This window comes from Rhinichthys klamathensis, unplaced genomic scaffold (assembly GCF_029890125.1).
Source record: "Rhinichthys klamathensis goyatoka isolate OS25496 unplaced genomic scaffold, OSU_Roscu_1.1 h1tg000474l_1, whole genome shotgun sequence".
NCBI classification, from domain to species: domain Eukaryota; kingdom Metazoa; phylum Chordata; class Actinopteri; order Cypriniformes; family Leuciscidae; genus Rhinichthys; species Rhinichthys klamathensis.
In genome coordinates this window covers 493,861-511,633 of record NW_026606962.1, presented here as the reverse complement: position 1 = coordinate 511,633, position 17,773 = coordinate 493,861, and the positions used below count along the sequence as shown (strand labels likewise).

At 37.5% G+C, this 17,773-nt stretch overlaps 2 protein-coding genes across 5 annotated transcripts in view; both read left to right on the top strand.

The window, feature by feature from the left end:
- rin2a (Ras and Rab interactor 2a) overlaps window positions 1-8,870 on the top strand; it is a 46,916-nt gene extending 38,046 nt beyond the window's left edge. For 3 of the 4 annotated variants that reach the window (XM_056236943.1, XM_056236944.1, XM_056236946.1), the window contains 5 exons: window positions 514-1,797; window positions 6,775-7,083; window positions 7,194-7,325; window positions 7,419-7,582; window positions 8,213-8,870. In XM_056236943.1, the coding sequence (XP_056092918.1) occupies window positions 514-1,797; window positions 6,775-7,083; window positions 7,194-7,325; window positions 7,419-7,582; window positions 8,213-8,530 (2,207 nt within the window). In that variant the 3' untranslated portion in view covers window positions 8,531-8,870. Of the gene's footprint in view, window positions 1-513; window positions 1,798-6,774; window positions 7,084-7,193; window positions 7,326-7,418; window positions 7,594-8,212 lie in introns of all 4 variants that reach the window. The other variant, XM_056236947.1, reaches the window with a different exon arrangement.
- A 2,360-nt stretch (window positions 8,871-11,230) lies between these two features.
- On the top strand, window positions 11,231-17,256 carry slc17a5 (solute carrier family 17 member 5). Its single transcript, XM_056237003.1, has 11 exons — window positions 11,231-11,385; window positions 13,551-13,738; window positions 14,160-14,393; window positions 14,531-14,618; window positions 14,706-14,792; window positions 14,937-15,055; window positions 15,168-15,329; window positions 15,888-16,020; window positions 16,162-16,309; window positions 16,465-16,555; window positions 16,872-17,256. Exons 1-11 carry the CDS (start codon window positions 11,298-11,300, stop codon window positions 17,001-17,003), a joined length of 1,470 nt encoding a protein of 489 aa, XP_056092978.1. The 5' UTR covers window positions 11,231-11,297; the 3' UTR covers window positions 17,004-17,256.
- Window positions 17,257-17,773: the final 517 nt, after the last annotated feature.

The window sequence follows — 17,773 nt, the reverse complement described above, 5'->3', positions numbered from 1 at the left end:
CACACTATTTACATACAGACTGAAGAGAAGACTTAATTATTAGATGTAGCGTGAGTTTAATTCTCCTTTTCTTGTCTCATTGTTTAAAGATTTTGTTGATTGTTCACTTCAATGTTTTTTTCATTAGTTTCTGTCATGGAATTTTGTGGTTTTGTGTTTGCGCCCACTCGATTGTGTCATTGTGTTCTGAATGCCAGTGCTTGGATTTGTAGGATAACCCTTTCAGAAGCATTATCTGAAGTGTCTGTTAATGTTCTTGAGCATTTTTGTTAGTCACTTGATATTGTAGCTCAATATTTCGAATTTTCTGAAATTTCTCTTTTATTTGTGTATTTCTAATATTCTTCTGTAATTACGTTAAAAAAATTGTATGATTCAGCTGTCCTCTTAGTTCTTCAAATTCAGAGAATGAGCTTTTCCTGAGAATGTCTTGTTTTTTCTTTTTCTTCTCTTTATCCAAATTTATTGCATTTTTTTACTCAAATGGAGCCTCATTGTGTTATCTTTCTGCAGGTTTCTGGGACTCTGAACTGTGCAATAAGAAGTCTTCTGAGTCTGGGGAGACTGTTTGTGACAGTCGAAATCTAAAACAGTTGGGCATTAATTTCTCCCCAAGAGTCCCGGGCATCCCATTCACTCGGACCCCTTCTGAACTTGAATACAGTCAATCCAACGGAGCGCTGTGCTTCATCAATCCCCTCTTCCTGCAGACACACCAAACTAACCCTTCACCCAAAAAGCAAGAAAAAGCCCCGGGTAATGCAAGTGGCTCTCAGCACCACCACAGTGCTCTGCATAGAATAGATCGCAACATCTTCTGCCGAACAAGCAGCACACAAAACAAACCACACGCTAGTGTGACTAGATCCAAGAGTGAGAGATCCCCACCACCTCGACCCCCACCTCCCTGCTTTGCCTCCGGAAAATCAGCAGTTCTCCGTAAACAGAAGACCATGCCTGAGACGGTCTGTTGGATCAAAACGCCTCAGGAAAAGAGCAGCCTGCTGGGGAGGTTGGGATCATCCTTTAGTTCCTTATCTCCCTCATCCTCCCCACCCAAAAAGTTCAGTAAGCCCACCCTAGTGCCCTCATCTCGCAGTAAGAATTCCTCCGGTCTGCTTGACGCAGACGGCCTCCGCTGCCACATGGCCCTTGATGACCAGACCATTGAGGAAGCCGTGTCTTGGAGCCTGGCCAAGCTTTCTTCATGCAACTCCACCACCCTAGAGAACTGCAGCCCCGCTGATGAGCGCTGCTCCACAGGACGAGAGCGTTTGAGCGACCTCAGCATCTCCACCTCGTCCTCAGATTCTCTCGACTTCACCCACAGCTTCTCGCTGCCTATGGAGGCTAGTCCCTCCAGAACTGAACGTCCCACTGGCGACAGCAGCCTGGAGGAGGAAGAAGAGGAAGAAGACGACGGCATCAACTTGGAGAGCGACCAGGAGGCGCCACCACCCTTCAAGTCAAAAAAGCGGAACGGTGCTGGTACATTCGTGCTGCCGCGTGCACTGAGAGGACATTTGCGCAAAATGAGCGGGGTTCTCAATTCTCTGATGACGCCTGAGAGGAGAGCCATTCGGAAGATCGTTGAGCAGTCCAGGGATAAAGGGACTTACTTTGGCTGCCTGGTGCAGGACTATGTGAGCTTTTTGCAGGAGAATGGCGGCAGCCACACATCGGGCTTGGACCTGCTGCAGACTCTCAGGCAGTTCATGACTCAGATGAAGTCCTACCTGTTGCAGAGCTCGGAGCTTGACCCACCTATTGAGTCCCTTATCCCCGAGGATCAAATTGGTAAGGCTTCCTTCCTTCAATACAAAAGGGAAGATTTTGCAAAAGTGTGCATTGACTCCACAAAGGGGGGTGCTATGTGGTCTCAAATTGACACTCTGCAGTCTCTTAGAAATTCACAACCATGCAGCAGCCATCGCAAGACCACAAATACACATCAGATGTGCCATTTGGGGCTGGGCCATTGAGCACTAAACACACTAAATTGAAATTCTGCAGTATTAAGGCATTTAATGATCTTGTCAATGTTAATCAACTTACTCTCAATGCAAAGGATTAGAGGAAATAATATTTGCTCTGACATCTGGTAAACTGTCTTTGTAGTAGAGGTTAATATATACAGTGATAATACAATTATTAAAGACAGATCTCGTCTTGCAAGAGCTGTGTACCATAGGCTTACCAACATATTCATGAATTTGATATTCATATAGGTTCCTTAAGTGAACTATTAGAAATAATCAGCTGTGCATCAGAATGTTGCTTGTTTTTAAGGGTCTATAGGATTGAAAAGGGACATTAAGAATGATCCAAGGCTTTTTTGTGGTTAACAAACATTGGATGAGAGTCTCACAGGCTGAGACAGTCTTGGCGGACTATTTATGATCTGAATCTTCTTGTAAAATGAGGCACCAGTCTCCATTGCCACAGATTTACAAGGAACCTGTGGTCCACCGCTCACCGTACAACAAATAGGACCTTTTAGCTAGAATTTTAAGTGTACAAATAAAATAGTATATTTTAAATTCCAGAGGAGCAGGTCATAATATTAAACCCGTAATAATTTCACTTTGCTGTGTGTGTGGAGAATTCTGTAGCTGGGAAGAGGGCACGTGTGTAGAATGTTTCTCATTATGTCCAGTGGTATGTTGAATACTGTCAGGTTACAGTTCTTTTACCCTCAAAGACCCATTGTAGCAAAATTACTCACAAATGTTTCACAACAAGAAATTTGGCAGGGAAATATTTACTGTTTGAATGTCATAGTATGGACAGTATGTAATATTACACAACATGATTACTGCGTATTGACATCATTGCACCATTGCAAACTGTTTTGGATAATATATATCTGCAACATTTAGAAGAAATGGAAAGTGTGATATATACAGTACAGAATAATTTATTGAAATATTTTAAAAACCTGTTTAAACGAGACATTGTTTTCAGATAAATATCATGTTTTTTATAACCAGTGCCTTTCTAAAAACATGTTTTTGGGTGTAAACAAACAGTACACCATCAGTATGGATGCTTGGGTCTCTGGGGGTTAAACCTGTGAGCGTGTGTGCATGAGGCAAAGCTCTCATGTCTGTTCATCTCGGCCTGGAGGCGTTTTACTCCACGTGAGCGGCACACACAAGGGACATTGAGCTGAGATGTACTCTGGCATACTCTTGTGTGGGCAGAGAACCATTAGTATAGCTTTTGTATAACTGGCCACACGCCTTTCACTGTCTGCGACAGGCAATAATATACTTTATACAATGACACACTAGCTGTAAAAGCCTACCAAATCTACAGTATGCTGAAGTAGTTTAGTTATCACAAATTTGGTTGAGGTTAATTTTGATCAATTCTAAAGTATTAATGATGATTTTCAGCCCAGCCGGGTTTTGTTTTCTTTCTTCAGGAAATTTGCGCCATCCATCGCCCTGAGCGTCCTCCTCCTCTTCTCTCTCTTATGGGTTGTAAACAAATTCTTGCTCTGCTATGTGTTTTGAGGAATAAATCACTTTCCAGATTTTCCCAGAATGGACCAAATAAGCCAGTGTCTCCGATATAGCTCTACTATGATCTGGCGTAACCCCTCCTGCTTGTTGATTCAGGCATCAAGTATGTGGGTGTTAGGCAAGAATGTAGAGAAAAGGGCTCTTGTTCAGAGCACCTAACCTGATGCTGCTGCCTTTGTGAACTGGCAGATTGTGTTTAAACAAGCACAATTAGGGCCATAGCTATGAGATCATGCTGCCATGGACAGCAATCCTTTTCTGCGACTTAACAAAGCAATTAGAACAAGCTTGAATGCACAGTTAATGACCTTTGACAGAAAATGTCACCCTTTTTTCCCCCGAAGTCTGTTTTTAAGTCCGTGTTTCAGCTCATAACTCACTTTTGAGTCATAACAGGGTTAAGACACTGTTTTACCGAGATGTGTCTGGAAAGACTTATTGTTTCTACTTCAGGCCCAAGGATTTTTTGTTGTTGTTGTGCCTTTGCTCTATTCTGAGTACTTCCTTAAAAACACGTCTTAGACTAGAGATTCAGTTTGGTGTTATCATTCATTTTCCTGAAAGACTTCGTTTATTTGGAGGGGTCAATAGACTATGAAGGGGAATTTTATTTGGTCTGTTTGTCTGGTATACCGGTAATTTGTGTGTGCCTTTTGTTCTGTGTTGTGACGTACTTTGCAGCCTTGTCTCCTAACTTTAGCGCTAGTGTGTGCTTGTTGTGTGGGAAGCATCAGTGGATTCACTTCTCCTGTCACTGCGGCTTCATTTTCCAGAGAGCAGTGCAGACATGGAGCGAGAGAGAGACAGAGAGAGTGCTATGTATGAGAGACAGTGAGGAGAATAGGAGATTGTCTGAGGGGATGTTTATAAGCCTTGGAAGATAGCCTTTCAAGTAGAGGTGGCCTTGACGAATGAGTGTTTCTGATCTGAGCTGCATTCCTGTAAACATTCCTGTTGCCATCTCTGCTGTGGTTTCCTGTTGACCTGAAGTGCAGTGACATCCTAGCCAAATATTAAGGGTCCAAATCACAAGAATTTGCTCAATAATAAAGGCAGTACACATAACATTATATAGTATGTAATATGTACCCCTCCCAGTCCCGTCCCTTTCACTGTGTCTGCGGTTGTTCCACAGAATAAAACTCTTAAGTGGAACTACAAACCAGTTCAGTTCCTCTAAATCTTTGGCCCTGTGCCACCCTCACGCCTTCATTAGCAGAGCTCTTTGCATTTCTCACAAAAGTGACAGGAGCGGGTCTTGTTTACCGAGCTGTCTGCTCTCTCCTGGGACAGATGACCATGTAAACACATTTGCAACAGCTGATTCTGTTTAAGCATTCAGACGTGTCAGAGTTTAAGTCAGACCTCTAAAATACCCTGATGTAAGGCACAATAATCTGGCTATTCATTAGTTGTGCTTCTGATACATCATTTCTTGTGAATGGAGTGACTGAGTGGGAGTATATGTAGCCTTGGCTGGTGAAAAAAAGGAAGCTTATATTTCCGCTTGGCGATTTGCTGGTGACACTTGTAGATAGCATTTGACCCCATTGTGTTCACTGACTACAAACAGCTTTGTTTTTACATTTTGAATTGATGTCATATGGACTGCATCTGAAAGAAAAGGTTTTAGTTTACTTTATTTCCAAAAACAGGTTTGACAAGTTGTTACGGTCACTAGCAGTTGAGTCACGCTGCTACACGTTGAAGACGTTTACTGACAAGGGAAGTGTAAACTGTCATGTTACAAGTTATGATGTGAAATCAACCAACCTTTCAAGGATAAAATGCACTGTTTTCCTAGAAAAGTCTACCTAAAAATCATTGTTATTTACAATATAAACTTATTCATATAGAATTAAATGATTTGTTTTACACAGACAATTTACATTTGTAATTGACCCAAAAAAAATAAAAAGGAAGCACACAAATGGTAATAGTTTGTTAAAAAAATTGTAATACATTTATAAAAAAAAAGAATGTAAAAAACGTATGCAGTGCCACAAAAGCATGCCTGTTGTCACCACTTATGACGGTGTTTCTTCCCTCAGTGGTCTGGAGTGCTGACTGAAGCAGCGCTGTCAGCCTTTTCCAAAGCCTGTTTAAACATTACATTCTGTTCTTTAGATCAGATGATTTTAGTTACACATACACTCCCCTACAGTTTATAGCTGATTTTACAATTTAGGTATGGTCTTCAAGCCCTGCTTGCACAATCAAAGTTACAGGACAAAACTTGTTGTGAGCAATACTGTAGACTGTTGAGCTGTCAGGAGACATTTTGTACTTGTTTTGGAACAAGAGTTTTGGAAAAGTAGGTGTAAAAATACTGCGAGCAGGTATTCCCCTAAAAAGGAGGAAATGGAACGATGAGCCACGTCGGATATCCCAGTCAATATACTCATGGTCACAGTTGTTTCAGCCACAAATAGGCTTGTGCACAAATAGACTTGTCCAAAAAACATTTTTGTTGAGATTTTATTTATGTTCCAATGTTTTTTTTCTGTTCCTTTGCCTGCTATAGTTATGATGGAGTGCACCAAAACAAATTCCAAAACATATGAGGTGTTATGGCCATATACTATATATATATATATATATATATATATATATATATATATATATATAATAATAATTTGAATAAGAATTAGTGCTTTTATTCAGCAAGGATGCATTGTTGATCAAATGTTACAGTGTACCGGTAGTAACTTTTACTTAGTTACAAAACCATTCTATTTTAAATAAATGCTTTTCTTTTAACCTTTCTATTCATCAATGAATCCTGAAAAAGATATTAAGCAGCACAACTGTTTTTAACATTGATTTCAATAAGAAATATTTTTTTGTCACCAAATCAGCATATTATTAGACACTGATTTGGTCACATAGACACTGAAGACTGGAGTAATGGCTGCTGAAAATTCAGGTTTACCATCACAGGAATAAATAAAATGTTTAAATATAATAAAATTGAAAACAGTCATTTTAAATTGTAATAATATTTCACAATATGTTTTACTGTAGTTTTGATCAAATAAATGCAGCCTTGGTGAGTATAAGAGACTCAATCATCAACAAACTTGATCAGAATTTCTGAGATTGAATTAACAGGTTTTCTTTTTACACAATTTTTTATTTTATTTTTTGCATTAACTGCATCTAGCTTAGTCCTATTACCCATTGTTATACAACTGTTCTTTGTAACTATTTCAATATAATTATCATATGTCTACTTCTTCCTCCATAGATCAGGTGATGGAGAAAGCCATGCACAAGTGTGTGCTGAAGCCCCTGAAGCCTGTGATAGAGGCGGCTCTGCAGGACTTCCAGGTGAGCAGCGGGACTTGGCAGCAGCTGAAGGAGAATCTGGTTTCGGCCAAAGCCAAGCAGCCCCAGGAGATGGGCGTGGATGGTGCTCTTCCCCCTGACCACGTGGCCATAGAGAAGATTCGCCACAAGTTCCACAACATGTGCAAGATGTACTCGCCAGAGAAAAAAGTGTCTCTGCTTCTCAGTGTGTGCAAGCTTATCTACACCATAATGGAGAGCAACTCAGGTACATTAGTGTGATGTAGTTGTGTGAATCCATTAATGTGGTTGTGCACAGAATGCTTATAATACTTCTGCATAGACTCATGGTTTCAATTTTTGTTGTAATAATGGCAGGGAGGATGTATGGGGCAGATGACTTCCTGCCCATGCTGACATATGTGATGGCCCAGTGTGACATGCCACAGCTGGATGCTGAAATACAGTACATGATGGAGTTACTGGACCCATCACTCCTTCATGGAGAAGGTACATTAGAACCCACTATGTGTGTGGGCTACAGCAGTAACTACTCAAGTTATCTCATAATTTAATGTTCCAATATTTCTTATCTGATTTTAGGAGGCTATTACCTGACCAGTGCATATGGGGCAATGTCTCTCATCAAGAACTTCCAGGAGGACCAGGCAGCTCGTGTGCTGAGCTCTGAGACCCGGAACACGCTGCACCAGTGGCACCGCAGACGCACAACCCAGCGTTCCACGCCATCTGTGGATGATTTCCAGGTAAATCCCTGGTAAAGTTCTAATCTATACTTCCTTAAAACAATATACATTTAAGAACATAAGTATATTATTTGCAATGATAATAATACCAATAAATAATAATTATTATAAAAATATTAAGTATTATTATTAATATAATTATTACTGCTAAAGAAATATTAGCTGTAATACTAATATATATATATATATATGTGTGTGTGTGTGTGTGTGCTGTGTATAATTATTTTGTATATATAAATACACACACATACATGTATATATTTAAGAACACTTTGTCTTAAATATATACATGCATGTGTGTGTGTATATATACAAAATAATTAGACACAGTACACACACATATGTAAACACAAACTTTTATTTTGGATGCGATTAATCACGATTAATCGTTGCACAGCCCTATTTCTTTCAATAATCAAGAAATTTTTTCGGAAAAACAAAATTTTGTGATTATTACGTGCAGAAAAGGCTATTTGCAGTAATAATGATAATAGCAATGAACTATGTGCAGTAATGATAATAATAATATTTTATATTATTATGATGACTTAATTATGTGCTTAATTATGTGAGTAATGTGCTTGATATATATTGGTATGTACCTCTAAATTTCTTCTTGTCTATATTCAGAACTACTTGCGGGTGGCACTGCAAGATGCAAGCAATGGCTGCACAGCCAAAACCCTTCAGGTTCATCCTTACGCCACAACGGAGGATGTGTGTCAGATATGCGCGGACAAGTTTAAAGTTTCGGACCCGGAGAACTACGCCCTTTTCCTCTTGACAGATGAAACCACACAGCAGCTGGCCCCGGACACTCATCCACAGAGGATCAAGGCCGAACTACATAGCCGCCCACAGCCACAACTGTTCTTCTTTGTGTACCGCCAGATCCAAGACCTCACTGTCCCTTCAGACCAGCTCGATGAAAACACTTTGTCCAACTGAGAGAGCAAACCTGAATTCAATCTGGTCCTGTCGAAACTCCTTCTCAGCCCCATTTATTCATCTCCTTCCTTAGGAGCACTGCTAACGTCTCCACTGTTTTGAAAAAAGCTGGAGGGAAGCGGAAAATGTGCTTAGGGGGAAATAGGGAAGGAAGGATGTGTCTGACAGATGCAGCATTTTTTATGCTCTGTCTTCACTATTTTCAAAACATTTTGGGAAGTTGCACGCGGCCATCACGAGAGAATAGCTGTATCCAAACTGCAAATGTTACATTATGCCTGTTTATTTCTTCATGAATGCCCAAACATACACATTGTAAGCTTTACACATTCCACATTGAATGCACTCCAGGACTGTGCCAGGATTGTACATACTATAGCTCTCCTGTCTCCTATTTTTCGCTATGCTGAGAGACTGTAGAATTTTTCGTGTCCCTGTCCCTCCCTGCAGAATGAGAGAGCTGTTCAGTGCATTGAGGTGAAGACTTTCAGGAAGTTCCTTCCTTCAGCATTAGTAACATGGACTTCTCAGTCCCTAAGGCCACTGTGGACACTTGTTTTCTAATGTAAAATTGATTCATGATATTTTTTTGCAGTTGCTGGTAAACTGCATTCTTTTTATATATATGATTTATTGTTATAGTTTTGCATGTATCTCTGTGATAAGACCAATTAAAGAACCAGGCATTGTTGCCAGTGATGTTTGATCATATTGCTTTTGTATGAATTATGATTATTATGTTTTGTTAAAGTCATCGGTAGTAATGGAGATGGTAGAAATGGTGAGGTTTAGTTCTAAAATACTGTACTACTACTGACAAGCTAAACATTTAGGGCTTGTGGTAATCTCGATCTCTGTTGTACTGATATTGGTTCTGATTTACAGGTTTTTAAGAACAGACACAAAGGGCTTTTGGCAAGTAGAACAAATGGAAAGATCTATGTAAAGTAAGAAATAATAAGGGAAAAAATGACATGGACTTTTAAAGCAGGTTAAGAGACATTGGTAGAAATGATCAGCAAAGAGAAATAATTTATGTGTCACTGTAAAGTGTATCAGGGAATACCGGGAACGATGAGTCACATAGAGGAGAATAGTTCTTTAACATTTATAACTATATTCATAACCTCTTAACTGCAATAACTTACCAAGTATGTTCTATTAATGTACTTTACATTTGCATGTTTTGATGTAAACTCGGGGCATTGGTTTTTTTTAAGAGACAGGGTGCTGAAATGCTCTAATCCCATGTAACGATGATATAGAAACACTAGTCACATCTGAAACACAAACTACATGTTTCAAGTCTTGAAATGTATTTTAACAAGATATTTGAAGTCTGATAAGTGTATACATATTTATATTCAATCTGTGCAGGAATTTTTCACAGATTTGAAATTCAAAAATATTGTGTATTCATTTGGAGAAAATCTCATCATTCTTTAGTCAGTTCTTCATATTTGCCTTTTTTTAAATGTACTCTTTTGCACAAAATAAATTGATGTTGAACATGTATCGTCTCTGTCATCTCTGACAAGCTCCCACACGTCTTTGCCTATTCTACGTTAGAGGGTGGTTGTGTACCCTGCCAGTTCCTTTCTGGGAATAGGTAAATACTTTCCACTTCATCACCATGAGGGCTTGTACTAACCGCATTTATGCTTCCAAGTAAATTGAAATCATTAAAAGGCCCATCTGATTGTTTTCTCACTAAGTGAAGATCATTCAGGGTGCGTGTGTGAGAGAGAACGATTATGTCAGTGTTACTAGTTGTATATATAGTGCTTTCCATATTTCAAAGCAACTTTACAGAAAATAAATTGCTGAAATAACATTTTGTAATCATTTTAGACACTGCATGTATTATTGGCTGATTGACAGAAAATGTAAAATTTCACATTGAAAAATGTATTTAAAACAAGAGCAACTATCCCTTTTAATATATAATCATTCACTGTAATGTGATGATCTTAAAGAGAACTGAACCCTGCTGATTTAGACTAGATTTTGAATTTCCTTAAAGGGATAGTTTACCCAAAAATGACAATTCTGCCATCATTTACTTTCTTCTGTTGAACACGTTTTGAAGATTTTTGGAAACCAGGCAGTTGATGGTAGTCATTGACTTCCATAGTATTTTTCCTACTATGGAAGTCAATAGTCTGGTTTACCACCATTCTTCAAAGTACCTTCTTTTGTGTTCAACAGAAGAAAGAAACTTGTACAGGTTTGGAACCACTTGAGTGTGAGTAAATTATGAGAGCATTTTCATTTTTGGGTGAACTATCCCTTTAAAGCATGGACTGCTGTAATACTTTAGCTCCTCTTAGTGGATAATTATTTCAATAATATATAAAGAATACCAACTAGAATAAGCAGGAACTCTTTTTGTTAATGGATCTTTGAAAAAACAGTCTGTCATTGACTGAACAGTCACATTAAGAAAATATTTAGAGAGCAATATTTCTTATTAAAAAAAACTTCGTCTAGACTCTAGAGAGAAAAAAATAGTATTATATTAATTTTAATTATTTAATTATTTAAAGTGTAATTCTTACACTTTGTTTTACATTCTGGCCTTTAGAAAACATTTATAGAAATTATATTAGTAAAATGTTCTTTTCTTTTCTGTTGTTATACGATCAGTAGGGTGACTACGGGACTTTTATTTTGGTATGTGTTTTCGCTGACGGTGAGACACGGATGGTTCCGCAGTCGTTGTTGTTTTGCTTCTGGTCACTCATCAGGCGGACAGCAGCCGCTGAAGATGATGGAGCATTCAGCATCAGACTCCGAAACTGAAGATCATGTTCAGCCTTTACTTCGCAGGAAAGACACCGGAGACATTCAGAAAGGTAGAAAGATAATTATGCATGCCTTTTATGTATTTTATGCAGGTTTAAAACATGTGTAACGTTACCATAGTACCATAAGTTCTATAATAGGACTTTCAAACTAATATTATATGTAAATGCAGTTATCGTTGTGCTTAATTGACAATGGCTCATTGTTAACTTGTAATTTGCTAGAACCCCATATTAAGAAATTCCTTATTTATGTTTAGTATCCATTTATGTTATAACATGTCAGAATTCATTCATCCCAAAAGTGCAGACTTCATTTCTTTAGTTCAATGTGATTGTCGCAGCACTGAACGCAGTCTGCATAAATAATGCAAGAGTTTATCAGATGTGCTTTCAAAACAGCCAGTCACGTGAAGGAGGAGGAAGTGTGTTAGTCATGCAGGTAACTGCCCAAAAAATGTACCGTGATTATGGCAAGCCGGTTTAACATTTAATACTTAAAAACTTAATCTATTTTCAAGCTACTAGTACTAATGTTTTTAGATACTATTCCACTAATAATTTTTTAATTTGTTAGTTATTAGTTATTAGTGATTATTGTTTAGGTACTTGTACCTTTTTAAAGATACTTGTACTTATTTATTTCGATATTACTTATTACAAAATTGTCTAGTAGGCTATTTATACTTTACCTGTTAAGAAAAATTACATCGTTATTTTTTTTAAAAATTACTAGTAGTTTTTTAGACCAAAGATATCTTGATCTTAATAGGCTTTATGCACAGCTTCACTACTTCCTGAACGTCAGCCAGCCCTTTGTTTCCTGTCTGTCATTATTGGACAAACTGATTAATCCAGGTGTGCCTGATTATTGTTACTGAGGCCAGGCACACCTGGATTAATCAGTTTGTCCAATAATGACAGACAGGAAACAAAGGGCTGGCTGACGTTCAGGAAGTAGTGAAGCTGTGGCATAAAGCCAATTAGTACATGTTCATTTCTGCATAGTATGCTAATAATACATTGAACATTAATGAACCAACAACATATAAGAGGGAGATTAGAAATTGAGATGGCACTAGAGGTGATATAAAATGAGATTGTGTGTGTGTGTGTGTGTGTGTGTGTGTGTGTTTCTATGGGGACTTCAACCTGAATGCACACAGACTCATGGGGACCTAAATGGAGGACCCCATGAGGAAACAAGCTTATAAATCATACAGAATTAGTTTTTTTATGTAAAAATGCAGACATTTTTCTGTGATGCTAGATTTAGGGGTAGGGTTAGTGTAAGGGGCTAGAATTTGTACAGTATAAAAAAACATTACGTCTATGGAGAGTCCCCACAAAGATAGCAAAGCAGTTCTCATGTTTCTTTGATGTTATTTTTAATTTTATCTTGTGAATGTACAAGTAGTTACTCCAATAATAAGACCATCTCTGGTTTTGCTTCTTTCTGATAGAAAGAACAATTAGTACATTGAAAAGACATAATTCTTAGCGTGTTGTATTTTATTAACATCATAAGGGCAACATAAACCTTTTTTATTAACAAATGGCCATACTCATAAACAAAAATTCACAAACTGTAGCAATTTTTAGTCTTTAAATTGCTGAAAAATATTTTGAGCAGACCTATTTCACAGAGAGAGAATGACTCTTATTTTGACATGCCTCACATTCTCAGATGCAGATGCATATTTATTTATTTATTTATTTTTATTTTAAGGAATTATAAGTACTGTCCAAAAAGGATCAATCTCCTGTGGTGGATGTTGTGGGTATTGTAGCTGGTCTTGTATGTATGTATATTAATATTATCTTTTTTAATGCATGCTTCTTTATTGTGTTTGTGTTTAACAATGAAAATGTTTGCTATTTGGAGAGGATTAATAAAGGTTTAAAAACTCTGAATAATTCAGTCAGTTCATTCAGTGAACGATTCACCAGACTGATTCAAACCTGTTAGCCTACTCATAACTTCGTACTTCTTTTTGAATGATTCATTTAAAGAACTGGATCATAAAAGTCTTTTGCTCGTGAATTGGAGAACAGTGGCCGAGCTGTATGTTTTGGGTGCTGTACATAGTGTGGTTTTTTTAGCTCACCACATTCAATTGACAATTCACGTTCACAACTAGGGTACAAAAAGCCATACAGGCTTTGGGAGATTCTTTTAACCACTATTTGACAATGGTTCCTGTTTGTTCTTCCAGCTCCTGCTTGCTGCTCCTCACGTTACGGGTTGGCCTTTTTGTCGTGTTATGGCTTCTTTGTGGCATATGCCCTCAGGGTGAACCTTAGTGTGGCAATGGTGGACATGCTGAAAAACCGTACCAGTGCCAACAGCAGTTCCTCCGTCTGTCCTCATCACAGCAGCCCTGTTCCCAAACACAATCACACCGTAAGGGCCTCTTCTTTATGTTGTCACATATTACACATGCAAACTGTCATTGGAAAAAACATACCGGTAACTATACTAATTTTAAGTTAATTATATTAAAAAATATATACACTGTTTCATGTGTATTTCAAATAAATATTTTAAAGGAGTATAAGCATTTCTGTATTATGAACAATTACAGAAATAATTTTTAATTATTTAAAATTTAAATAAATAAATATGTAATTTTTTTTACAATGTCACTTATTTACCTAAAAATACTAAACTCACATTTTAAATGGCATGAAAAGAAAGGGACATCATTTGAGATTTCTGGAATTGTTTAAAAAATGTTATGTGCGACAATACACATTGTAAATAATTTAAGCCTATTCATGTGATTTTAGAAGTGTTTATCATATTCAGTTCAATATCTCAACAGGCCAGTGTGTATGACTGGGATTCAGAGACTCAGGGCTGGATCCTGGGCTCTTTTTTCTATGGATATATACTTACTCAGATACCAGGTGGCTACTTGGCACGCAAGTACGGTGCCAAGTGGCTCTTGGGTATTGGCATCCTTTGCACTGTGATCTTCACCCTGCTAACTCCAGTAGCTGCTGATCTAGGAGCTGGTTACCTCATCGCTGTCAGGGTGTTGGAAGGTATTGGGGAGGTAACCTCAAAACTCATTACCTAAAATATGCTTTATAATATGTTATAGAGTATATGCCTTAAAATATATATCATAATATTATGATACATAAAGGTGTTATTAATTTAGTAAAATAAAAGTTCTTCTTGGGCTTCTAGGGAGTGTCATATCCTGCTATGCATGCAATGTGGGCGTCATGGGCACCACCTCTGGAGAGAAGTCGACTGCTCACTATCTCTTACACAGGTGCCCTAGAACGCATATGGTTTCATGTGTAACAATCTCCTTAAGATTTGTGAATTTGTACTATTCTTTCATTCTTTCCTTTTAAAGGTGCTCAACTGGGAACTGTAGTGGCTCTCCCTCTTTCTGGTCAGATATGTTTTTATCTAGACTGGACATACGTCTTTTATATATTTGGTAAGTTTTTATTATACTCATTTAAAAGTGAACTGTGTGCACAAGCAGCATGAAATGTATTACTAAAGATGCGATCACAAGTTTGTCTCTGAGTATATTCTTAATGTACACTTCATCTAATTAGTATTTCTCTTTGAATCATAGGAATTGTTGGACTTCTTTGGTTTGTCCTTTGGGCTTGTTTAGTCAGTAACACTCCCAGCTCACACAAAAGGATAACAGAGGCTGAGAAGGCATACATATTGGCATCTTTAAAAAATGAAGTAGGCAGTGATATCCTACAGTGCTTTATGTTGGCATCTTTATTGTAAAACCAGTTAATGTTTGACTCATTAATTGACTGTATGCATTATAATGTTTCATTTGCTGCTGCAGCTGTCCCCAACCACAGATTACATCCCATGGACAGCAATCCTCAAGTCTTTGCCATTATGGGCCATAGTTGTGGCACACTTCTCCTACAACTGGACATTTTACACTCTGCTGACTCTCTTACCCACCTACATGAATGATGTTCTTGGATTCAGCATCCAGCAGGTGAGTGCAAAGCAGGCTGATTATCAGAACAATTTGAATTTTACCAAATGTATTTTAATGTTTGAATGATTTGTATGTTGAAGATGCATCATACATCTGTGATTTTTATTTATTTATTTTTTACTCAAATGAAATTGAGTTTGAACTCAAATTTACCTAAATGAAAATCTTTTGTATGTTGGGGTTGGTAACATTTTTATATATATATATTTAAAAGCAGTCTTTTATGCTCACACAGGCTGCATTTATTTGATTCAAAATACACTTAACTTCAAAAGAAGTTTGAACTTAAAAAGTTCAAAAGAACTGCATTTATTTGAAATAGATATATTTTGCAACATTATAAATGTCTTCACTGTAACTTTTGAGCAATTTAATGCATTTTTTGCTGAAAAAAGTATTTTAAAAAGTAAAAAAAAAAAAAAACCACACACTGACCCAAAACTTTTAACTGGTAGTGTATTTCATGTAAAATGCGTCATCTGAGAGTAAACGTTGACTTTTATCAAAAGGCCCATTTGCTGTGTAGTAAGTGTGAACTCATTGTGTTATTCTCAGAATGGAATGCTCTCAGCTCTGCCCTACCTTGGTTGTTGGTTGCTGGCTTTGCTGGGTGGACAGCTGGCAGACTTCTTGAGAGAGAAATGTTTTATGCGCACTGTAATAGTGCGCAAGGCTTTCACTATAGTAGGTAAGGTATTCATAGACCCTTTACACTTTTTGTTATGCTGAACTGCACATTTGCAGAAATGTTGATGGGATGATTGGACTGGTGCTGTGAGGTTTGTCAATGCTTTAAATAAATCAGTGTGTCTGTTTTTAATGTGTCCAGGAATGGTGGGACCAGCCGTCTTCCTGGTGGCTGCTGGCTACACTGGCTGTAACTACACCTTGGCCATTGCCTTCCTCACCATCTCTTCTGCTCTAGGGGGCATTTCAGCGTCTGGATTTAACATCAACCATTTGGATATTGCTCCCTCGTAAGACAAGGCTTTTTGTTTGCAGCTTTTTATGGTTTAGGAGAACTGTACATGCATGAAATCCATATCGTATGTTAACTATAGTTTCAACAGTGTATAAAGTGCCCCTGCCTTTTCTGATATTGTTTTATCAAAGGTTGTTTTCTTCTTCACAGCTATGCTGGGATATTGCTTGGGATCACAAACACATTTGCCACTATACCTGGAATGGTGGGCCCAGTAATAGCAAGATCTCTGACCAAATCTGTAAGTTACAGTTTCTTGCAAAAACTTTTTTTTTTTTTGTAAAGACTGCATTAAGTTGTGAAATGTGCTGCATAAACTAGGAAAGGTGCTGTACATTTTTAAATACTATGTGTGTTGCTGATGTAAGGGTGATCCCATGTTCATTATGTGAGAATTCTTAACATAATTCATAACATTCATAACATAAAATGCTTCATTTCAAGAGAAAACCATTTTTCATGTACTTTACATCATTGTTAAGCTTTTATTTAACGATTATTTTGACTGTTTTTTGACAATGGAGTAACAAATGCCTACATATTTTGTTTTAATCTAGAACACCATTCCAGAGTGGCAAATTGTCTTCTACATCTCTGCAGCAATCAATATATTTGGAGCAGTTTTCTTCACAATATTTGGCAAGGGCACAGTCCAGCCTTGGGCTGTTCAGAGAATAAACATTCAATAAAGCATATCTACCATTAGCCATTTCCAAAAGGCCAAAGGGATGTACCTATTGTAAATTCCATAGAAATCCTGTAGGTAATTGCATATGGTTTGCAAACTAATGAATATTGCACAATCCAATGTTGTTGTTTTTTTTAAAACATACCAACAAATTCTGATAATTTTATTGGTAATAGGTATATCTGTATTTGTTATACACGCCAGTAGTATTTTCTTTTTTCTTCAAATGAAGGTGTGATAAATAAAAAGAGTGAAGGGAGGATACGTGTATCTTTCATGGTACATCCAGTCATGATAAGGAGATAGTAGGCCAATATAAAGGTTTAATCACACTACCAGTAGTCTGATTCCTGAAAAAATCACTCATGAGTTGAGTCTGTTAAGTGAATGAAACCCCTGTATGAATCTGTCAGAGAGGGTAATGAAATAATCTGACTCACTTACAGAACGCAAGTTACTACTTTCATCATGTCCAACTCATGAATTGGTTTGAACTACTTAAGGCTTGTGAGACCCAATGTAGTTTTTACCACACTTGTAAGAACTAAATTAATTTATATCTGTTTTGTTGAAAACTGAAATAATTGTTTGGAAACAGACCGCTGAATGCAGTAAGTCAAATGCAATAAGAATTGCATTTTCCCTCAAATACATTAAACTAATTGGGATCTGCTCAAGTTTGATAATAGGAATATTTTACTTAATATTGTACAACGATCATCCCTATGAAATATGCCATAATTTAGGCCTATGATTAGCACAACATGCCTT

Coding starts and splice junctions, on each gene's coding strand:
- slc17a5 (XM_056237003.1), top strand. CDS start 11,298: ATGATGGAGCATTCAGCATCAGACTCCGAAACTGAAGATCATGTTCAG. Junction 11,386..13,550: donor CACCGGAGACATTCAGAAAG/GTAGAAAGATAA, acceptor TTGTTCTTCCAG/CTCCTGCTTGCTGCTCCTCA. Junction 15,330..15,887: donor TTGGATTCAGCATCCAGCAG/GTGAGTGCAAAG, acceptor TGTTATTCTCAG/AATGGAATGCTCTCAGCTCT.